Consider the following 10,342-nt stretch of genomic DNA (forward strand, 5'->3'; position numbering starts at 1 on the left):
TAAAGGGTAATGTCACTGCCAATAGAAAAACTGTAGCAATATTACATTAAATTACATGACATGTCATTTAGCACAGTGGTCCCCAACCAGTACCGGTACCGGGCCGCGGACTGTGGGTCATTTGGTACCGGGCCACTACAGAAAGATTGAATACATTTTTATTTTTATTTTGAAAGGTTTTATTTTGAAATATTACCGGATACATCTGTCTGTGCGTCTGTGTCTCTTGACACATGTCAAGACGCTCGTCTGTCACGTGATACTTTACTTCAAAAAAATTAAGCCCACAAGCAACAATGAGAGGAAAACAAACGTCTTAAAGAGTTTTTTTGGAAAAGGGAAAAGACCCAATGAGGAGACATTTAAAGGACAATATCAGATGTACTACTTAAAATACGTGTTTACCACTACAGGTGATTCTCATGTGCTGCTCTGCATAATATACAGGCTCGCACATGAGGCAACGAAGCCTTCATAGCGGCTTCGCTGGCACCCGGCAGTAAAAGCCCTGGGAGTTTCTTTAAAGAAAAAAAACATGAACAAGAAGGACATAAACAATTACTGATGGTCACCACATCAACACATGCGAGTGCACTGAGAGCGTCATACTTAGTGACTAACCGTGTCGCTAAGAGAAGAAACCTTTTACTATTGGTGAAGAATGTATCCCCCTATATTAGACCGGCTCGTAGCAGAGACACAAGCTCAGGAATCACACTAATTCAGCGTAATGGTGAGTTTTTTTATGCACTTTATATTTGTTTTTATGCCGGCCGTATTGTTTTATTTCGTATATGTTCGGTCCACAAACATATTGTCTTACATGAAACCGGTCCGTGGCATAAAAAAGGTTGGGGACCGCTGATTTAGCAGATGCTCTTATCCAGAGCGACTTACAGTGAACTAAGTACAGGGACAGTCTCCATAGAGCAACTCAGGGTTAAGTACCTTCCTCAGGGGCTCAATGGTGACAGCCTTGTATTGAACTCACAACCATCCAGTGTTGTATTTGGAAGCTGTACCACTAGCCCACTAGACCATCACCACCCACTATCAGCTTGAGCTATATGAGAATTGTTCATGATAACAAGTATTGCCAATTCATGCATGTAAAGAACATTCTGGGTAAGTGCAGCCATGTTGGATACATGCGAGCCTCATCGATGTTTCTTATACATTGTGTTGCCTTTTTAATTAATGACGGACTGTATTACTGGTGGGCTCTCGTTACTCACTGGCATACATGAACTAAATGCTTCTGTTCCTAAAGACCAACATCTTGTGAGTCATGCAGAAACAAACATCCCTATCTTAGTGTACTGTGTGTGATAAGTGTTATTTTGCCTTGTAGCTGGATTTAATCACTGACCTGTTGGGGACTCCCTCTATGGAAGCCATGAGGACGGCGTGTGAAGGCGCCCGTACACACATTGTCAGAGGACCTCACAAACAGGTGAGCGATCTATTCTTGCGTAGAGCTTTCCCGCCTGTCTTTCTGAAAAGATGGAATGATTCATCGTCATTTAAACTGGTTGTCATTTGCATTGACATACAGCAGTCAGTAGTGATACTACAGTATAGAGTCTATACTATAGACTCTGCAGCCCTGCAGTAACACTATGTCACAACCTCTAAATATGTTTTTACCTGGAAAGTTTTCTCAGAAGTTGCCGATATTTCCCCACCAGCCCAGAGGTGACCATCTTTAAAATTGGGGCCTGCGACAGTAGGCTAACAAAATCGGCCCCCGGCCCCTGCAGGATCATCAGGCGCTGCTGCCTCCCTGCCCCTGTGGTAACAGCAAGTCATGCCCTCTGCTGAAGACACGTGTTCCCAGTGATTTGGGCCATTTTGATTATTCCAGATTTAGAAACCATTCATCCATGTTTAAAGCAGCTTGCAGTCTTCCTCCCCACATTCTGCTGGCACATTCTTTAGAACTGCAATAAATGTAAAAGTTATTATTTGATACACATGTTTATAATGTACATCAGTAGCTGAAAGAGACGGGATGAGGATGGTTGATGTTGTGATGTCTGTTTTGTCTGCAGCCATCCCTTCCTGTTCTGTACACACTGTCTAGCCAAGCAACCCATGAAGCTGTGCACCTCCTCTGTAGGATGCTGGTGTTTGATCCGGTGAGTCATCTGTTATTCATGTACATAGTTTCAAATGACGTTTTGTTAATGAATTAAACCCTTTCAGTGAGTCACTGAAGTATAATTCTGGCAAAGTAAAACACAGGAGAACACCTAGGTTGCAAAATGTAGATAACTATATGTATTCAGTTCCTCCTTATTGGGCTTCAACCGCATTATAAAAAAAAGAACTTGAAGCATGAAACGCTTCAGGTCGCAGTTACGCCCAGCTAAGACACAGCTGAGAGCCTGCACACAGTCAGTGCAGACAGCTGCACATAGAATAAAATGAGAGTATGTGTAGCGTGAGACGTGCGGGTGAAGAACACGTCTGATGTGCTTGCGGTCGAGACGGGGGGAGGTTAGACAAATGTGGTTAATATTCATTCGATCAAACATGGCAGCGGCGGTTGTTTGCCGACACACGTTGCAGAGAGCTGCACTCTACTCAGTGTACTTTTCTAGTTTTTAATACAGTCCCTTAGTCAAAATACCATTCTGAATGAAGTATTATGCTGCAGTAATGTCCCGGCCTACATATTCTATAGGCTACTACAGACTTAAAGGTTCAGTGTGTAAGATCTGCCAGCATTAAAACATCAAACTAACATTATCAACAGAGTGTGAAGAGGTAACAGTGTTGACGGTACACGGCGTAGCTTCAGTTAGCTGGAGTTCAGCCACAGCACCGGGGAACTGCAGACTCCCTGTTGCTGCCGTTAAACAGGTCCAGCAGCAGCTGTGACTGCAGGGCTGGAGCTGCTTCTGGCTGAGCTCAAGTCTCTCCGGTCGCTGACTGGAGCTTCCTCTGACGGAGGCTGCAGAGTGCCGGCTCTGCCGACCTCTCTCCTCCCCGGCGGGCTGCTCTCCTGGCTGCGCCACCACCTTGACCTTTGACCACCAATTTCTAGTCAGTACATCGTTGAGTCCAAGTGGACGTTTGTGTCAAATTTGACCATATCTCGTCCTGAGATATCTTGTTGACGAGAATAGGAAAGACGCAAGCACTCAACAAAAAATAATCATTCCCTCCAATATCGGGAATCATATCGCAATATCAGTGAAAGAATCACAATTGGATATTTTTTCCAAATCATTCAGCCCTACTGAATGGTGCAGCTGAACAAAACGTTTGTATTTGATTTCTCTTCACATGTGTTCTGAGGCTAAGATGAATGTAAAACGTGTCGTATTGTTACTCAAATATAACTTGTGTGTTTGGTCTCCAGTCAAAGAGGATTTCAGCAAAGGACGCCCTGGCTCACCCTTACCTGGACGAGGGTCGTCTGCGCTACCATACATGCATGTGCAAATGCTGCTACACCACATCCTCTGGCCGTGTTTACACCAGCGACTTTGAGCCCGTCACTAATCCCAAGTTTGATGATGGTTTTGAGAAGAATCTGAGCTCTGTGAGACAGGTCAAAGGTACGTTTATATGCTGCGCTGAGTTAATGCTACTTACTGGTGAAAGACATTTTAACGTTGACAAAAGGTTTCAGCAAAGAGCAGTTGTTGATCCTTATGATTCTTTCAGTCATAACTAAATTTAGGCTTCTTACTATTGTCTATTTTATTTACACTCACTAAACAACACAATCTGCCAGATTAGGCCTGTAGAATATTCTACCACATGCAAAATCACTCTTTGTGAGTGAACTGAAGAGAACAGGAAAGAGCACTTGCAGTAGCAGATTGTAGCACGCACACAATGTTTCTTCTTTCGTGGCAAAGCTGACTTTGGAAATAAAAGTCTTGCAGATTAAAATAAAACACTTTAAAGAGCACAGTTTGGAGCTGACATACGGTAGTGACGGAGTTTATTCATAGCTCCAATGTCTTTCTCTATTGCAGGGCTCCAGACTAACATTTTATATTGGTTGCACATATGCATAATATATATATATATATATATATATATATATATATATATATATATATATTTTTTTTTATATATATATATATTTTTTTTTATATATATATTTTTATATATATATATATATATATATATATATTTTTTTTTATATATATATATTTTTTATATATATATATATATATATATATATATATATATATATATATATATATATATATATATATATATATATATATATATATATATATATATATATATATCTATATATATATATATATATTTTTTATATATATATATATATATATATATATATATTTTTTATATATATATATATATATATATATCTATTATTTTTATTTTTTTATTTATAAAAATGCTGAGCGCAGTGGGGCTGCCGGCCACACACACACACACACTAAATGTCAGATGCACCAGTCGCACTTGACAGATTTTTGGATGCATTGTGGATAATGCACACGCACTTATTAAAGGTGCCCTGTAGAGTTGTTTTGTAGACAATCAAAAGTTATGTCGACCTTCAGGGCCAGTTTTAATATTTTATAATGGATTATGCCTCCGATCGGTTAGTCTCGTGATTGCCTGACATGCCTGCATGCAGAGGAAGTGTTCTCTGGGTAACAGATCGTACAGAAGGAGAGCGAGTCCATCGAGAGAGCTGGAGTTGAAGGGCTGGGGAAGATGTTCCCGCTGAAAGCCCCTCTGGTGGACTAGGGTGGAATCTTTAAAGCTCATTAACTGGAGTTTAGTGGAGACAGGGAACTGCTGGCCTTCAGACACGGGGCAGCAGGTATTGGAAATACTAAGAGAATATTCACAGGAGAGGTACAGACCATTCAAATGACTTGGAATAGAGTTGGAGTAGTTGGACTTAAGTCAAATACATTTGAATACAGTCAAATAACTTAAAATATATTCAAACGACTTGGTCTCAAAACCTTGCCGACTGCTTCCTCCCCATCTGACAAACACTTGCAATTGGACCTAAAAGATTTTCATGTCATTTGGCAGTCAAAAGAACCGTAATGAAGAAGGGCACGTAAAGGTCGTAGCTGCTGATTATTGGTGAAATTAGGTTACAATAAGTAACAAATGAAAGTAAGAATTTGGTTACTGATCTTCCTCTGCTGGTCTGTGTTTTTCCCTCACAGACATCATCCACCAGTTTATTTTGGAGCAGCAGAAGGGGAGTCGAGTGCCGCTCTGCATTAACCCTCAATCGGCTGCTTTCAAAAGCTTCATCAGGTAGGAGGCTCTTTAACATCCAGCACTAGAACTTCCAACTAAAGAGTGTATGTGTTGATAACAGGACATGTTAATATGTTTAGATGTATATATGTACATAGAGCTAGGCTTGCAGTTTTCCTGCTTTGTGCTAAGCTAGGCTAACAAGCCACATACCCTTTCCACATACGTTGCATTGATAACAGTGTTCTCTGGATCTGGATGAGATGACAAATGACAAAATTCCCAACATGTAAAAGTGTAATTCCAAGTATTCTGCATCACCTAATGTTGTGCTTCCACCACACATGTTGCATATCATGCCAGTAAAGCCTTTATAAATGATTTTAATTGAATTGAAATAGTGCTTTTAAGACTTTAAGCTCCTCTCTTCAAACATCTGTAACATTAGAGAAACACAACACAACTAACCACTCCACATTTAACCAAGTAACAAATGTGTTTAGCTGAAAAACAAATGACCAGCTAATATTAATGGCTCCTTTTGAACAGTTCCACAGTGGCTCAGCCCTCTGAAATGCCTCCATCTCCGCTGGTGTGGGAATAGCTGCTGCTGTGTGTCATCATCTTTCCCTGCTGACGAGCTGTTAAAGTGGGAACAAGAACCCGTCTCAACGTCTTCTATCGTCTGCGTAGCATTTCACTGGAGAGCAGGACTCACAGGTCTGCTGTGTGTATGCTGAAATATGAAACAAATGAAGAGAAATCCACTGATAATTGCTTTATTGGGGTGTATTAGAGGAGTTTGGTATGCAAATGAATGACAAATGCTCTGTAGACCAAATCAGAATGTTTTAAACGAACTCATCTGGTTACTTCCAGGTAGATTTAACAGTTACTGTACATTTGTTTTGCTATATATATATATATATATATTAATATAAATTTGAAAAAAGATGTCTATTTTAACATTTCTGTAATCACAAATGGATTAATTTCCCAAACAATCAGTCTACTCTGCATTATTATGCCCAGCTTCACCTCTGCACTGGTAAACTAAATCCAACTTTGCTTCTTATTCAGACAATCGATTGTAATTGTGTCGGTCGGCTCAACGTTTTTCCAACTGAAAGCTCCCCATATTTTATAAGATGCACTCGGGCACATTGATATTTTAACTTATTAAAAATGAGTTTTTACATGCATGTTCCCCTGGATCCCCGGTGTTCCCCTGCACATTTGGCCATAGTTTTTACTTATGTAACAATTAGTTTGCCAAAGATCCGGAGCCTCGTGTACAAATGATACATAAAAGATTGTGGGCAAATTTGCAAGGTTTGGGATTTATAAAATATTATCTGTCTGCACATTTTCTACATTATGCTCAGTGATGTGTGTAGATGGACGGACATGTCAGGCCACATCTTAGGGGTTCAGTATGTTTGAATGTGGGCTATGCGTCTGTCAGTCTTCTGGATATATTTAGCTTTAAACAGAAGCAACGGCCAGTATATTAATGTCTTGCCTAATATGGATAAATACTTTTGTTGTATTTTTTACATGATGGTAGCACGTCGAAATGTGAGAGGCACATGCCCACTAGAGATCTTTCATTCCTTCTTCTTTCAAAGTGTCTCATATATTCACACTGGAATCTTTGCATGTAGAGGCACATCTGATCATTTACTGTAACGCACACACCACTGCACTTTTGTCTGTTTATCCAAATATAACGGAGGTAAATTAATAGAATGAAACTAAATTGCAGCCTTAGATGTAACTATTTCTGGTTGTTGTCAGAGAACCTTAGAGTATACACAAACCCACGGCGCCCTAAAGAGGAAATGCATACAGGAATGTGATTATTAAGATATAGGTGAAGTTTAATATCAGTGTAATATCCAGGAATAAGAACAAGGAACTGAGTGCATGTCTATGCTGTTTTGCGCATGATTTAAGTGATGAATGTATGCAGACGTTTATACATGAGGCCCCTAAATGTTTGTTTCTAAATATTTTCTGTAATATTCAGTTGATCCTGTCCCAATATGTAAACAGCGTGTTCACAGTGGTCAGATTAGCAATTTCAGTGGAATCTGCTTTGGTTTTTAGATGAAGTGTTATTTTGTTGAGATGATTCAGTGTTGAAGGTGAGGGTTTAAATGCTTATTTGCGTTTTACTTGAAGAACTATTGAATCTTTCCGTGAATAGGAAATAAGTTTAAAAAGGGATCAGACTAAAGGCTCATTCTACAAGCCCTGCTTTAAAAGAAAAAGACAACACAACTCATCCGACTTCAGAAAGCTTGCAGTCACTTACTGTACTGACGAAGGGAAAAGAAGCAGAACAGGACATTCTATGATGCTCCTCCTGACCCTCTGACCAGCCAGAGCACCTGTACTGCTAATATTCAGTTCAGTGCTGGTGTGGGGCTGAATAGTAATGTGAGATGTGTTTTTTTTTATGAATGAATGTGTGCTGTCTTCTTGTGTGCCTCCTAACTTCACTGGTGGACCGTAAGGTAACTATTAACACACTCAGACAAACTGAGCCAATTATACCCCAAAGAATAGGCAGAGATTATCCAGGAATAAAACCCAAGACAGTCGAAACTGCACTGCACTGAAATATGTTGGTTTTCCAGAGCTCCCCCATGACCTTGAACTGCTCTCTGTACATGAAGCTTAAATAGAGTTGATTGATGACCTCTGCAGCCTGTTGGCCTTTCTAGTGTTAAAGAAAAATTCTGTTTTTCCACAACAATGTGGGCCATCCTTCCTGTTTGAGAACATTTTACTCAACAGTTTGTGGAGTGAAACGTTGGTCATGGCTCTGCATATCTAACAGGTGCTGAGCAGAGCAGCTGCGTCAGGGCAGCAACATGTGCAATCCAGTTCTGTTTGATCAGAACAATCTAACCCAGAAAGTTGATGTGCAGGTGTGGACAGACCCACTGGTCTGTGGAGACACGTGGATAAGTTGTACAGGGTTAGGGTTAAGCTGCAGGGTCGTCCAGATGTTCTCCTAAAGGATGGGGGGTGAAGGCCAACGCTTTGTCAATCAGACCCAGATTGTAAAGAAATCCTTAAAAGTATAAAAGCATCGAGTGGCTGTGGTAGCTTAGTACAGGCCAGATCCAGACTGCCCCTGGAGCCTGCCTGTGTAGAAACTGCTTGTTCTTGTCCAGCGTATAAGGACAAATGTTATGAACAAAATATGAAAATGAAAACATACCAAGGTAAAGAAGCAGTTTAACCAGCAATATCATTCTTTATGGGTGTTAATTCTTCGTTCTGTCTACTTGAATATAACATACTATTGACCGACTTTTTCGTCATGGATTGCATTCAAGCAGCTCCCCTTAGAACGAAAACAAGTAGCATATGAATGATGTATGAATGATGGCATGGTCTCATCTATATGGGTTTTTCTAAATGCTAATCCAATGCTAAAGTGTGTTCCCGCTCCTCCTCATACATGTGCACTGTCTCCAGAAAAAAGAGCTTTGAAGTAAATTATTTAATATATTTTTTAGAATTGTTTTCTATTCCTGTTCTTGTGTTCTATGGCATGCATTATTCGCACACATTAAAGTATGATTATGTACATATGTTAAATATAGAACAAAATCTACACACCAACCTAAACAAAAGACAAAACCACTGTATAGAAATTGTATTAGCCTGCACATTTCTAAGGCTGTGAAGTTCATTTTATTTTTAAAACTTGCATACAAATGTATATATTTTCTTGATTTTTATCCTGCAACTAGGATCTGTAGAAGACGACAAATCCTGTAATGATCCACAGAGTACTCAGTCATTTTAACTGTATCTTGTGTGTACAGCAGAGTTGTAGATATATCTAAGGAAAGCCTTTTTTTGTTATTGTTGTTAATTATTTCACCACAGCAGCACTGTGTGAATATGTATATAAATGATTCACCGTGTTGGTCTCTACCTCTTGAGCTCAATAACTTGGCTTTGTTTACCTCCACACCTGTCTGATTTCATGTGGGGATGATTTGAAAACACTTGAATATCCATTCAAGCTTTTATACTGAAATAATAACATGTACTGCTCCCCCTGCAGACTTTCCTGCACTATCCATGTGCAAAGCATTCACCTGAAATTTTGAATCATCAGATGTTTGTATTACTAAGTACTACCAATAGCCAAGGGTTCCCTGACTGTTAGTCTATTTTCACTCTTTGATAGGATAGGACCTTCTGTGCAGGGAGAGTCTCTGCTCTCACCACCGCGGCTGTGTTCAAAGCTCAGTGTCGACGACTTTTAGACTTTCAAATAATAAACTAACTTCTTGTTTTGTCTTATTTTCAGGCTACTAGTTAGACTAGTGTTTCAGTAGTTCTCTGCAGGCTGTACTACACAGTGTATGGTTGGGGTTCAATAGAATTTTAATCAGAATACAGTCTGGAATTGTTTGCTTAACATACAGTATTGTAGATATAAGATATGTGAAATGGTTTGCTAATAAAAAAATGAAAGTTCAATAAGAGATTCGTTAGTGATTCCAGATATTTCATAACTGATAGCCATGCCTGATATGGAACTGGCCTAGAGAACCCAGCCCTAGTAGTTTCCATTTGTTCATAGAGCTGGTTATTTCCGGTAACTTCACACCGTGGCTTCTGCTTAGCGCAGGAATATTTCTTTCTAGGTTGACAAACAGTTGCCAAACACAAAGGTTCCATTTAAAGAGCACTGGGGCCCAAATGTACTGCAACCTTTGAAAACTAAACTAAACACAAGGAAATGAAGAAAACACCATAATGTTTGTAATACATGAAAGAAACCCATTTGTCAATCTGAAACCACATACTATACAGCGCAGAGAAACACTGCAAATACAGAAAACACTGCAAGTTTAACAACAGAAATGTGTGAGAGACACTGAAAAACATTCTATTCTAATTTTGAACATTGTCATGGCCTGATTCTGATATTACGGGAGATAATACACCTAGTGTAACGCCATATTCACATCACTGCACAAAACTGCTGTTGCTCCTGCTGATGGACGCACTGTGTGGAAGTTCAAACGAGTTTCACTTTGTGAACCCAGCTATTGTCTGAAGGCTGCTGCAGGAGTGTTTCTTAATG

The 10,342-nt window shown here is 39.6% G+C and overlaps 1 protein-coding gene across 1 annotated transcript in view; it reads left to right on the plus strand.

The window, feature by feature from the left end:
• nlk2 (nemo-like kinase, type 2) overlaps positions 1–9,732 on the plus strand; it is a 22,499-nt gene extending 12,767 nt beyond the window's left edge. The window contains exons 7-11 of the mRNA XM_029445876.1: positions 1,352–1,453; positions 2,052–2,138; positions 3,368–3,566; positions 5,184–5,277; positions 5,770–9,732. Of these exons, the coding sequence (XP_029301736.1) occupies positions 1,352–1,453; positions 2,052–2,138; positions 3,368–3,566; positions 5,184–5,277; positions 5,770–5,824 (537 nt within the window). The 3' untranslated portion in view covers positions 5,825–9,732. The remainder of the gene's footprint in view (positions 1–1,351; positions 1,454–2,051; positions 2,139–3,367; positions 3,567–5,183; positions 5,278–5,769) is intronic.
• The last annotated feature ends 610 nt before the right edge of the window (positions 9,733–10,342 follow it).

This window comes from Cottoperca gobio, chromosome 13, assembly GCF_900634415.1.
Source record: "Cottoperca gobio chromosome 13, fCotGob3.1, whole genome shotgun sequence".
NCBI classification, from domain to species: Eukaryota; Metazoa; Chordata; class Actinopteri; order Perciformes; family Bovichtidae; genus Cottoperca; species Cottoperca gobio.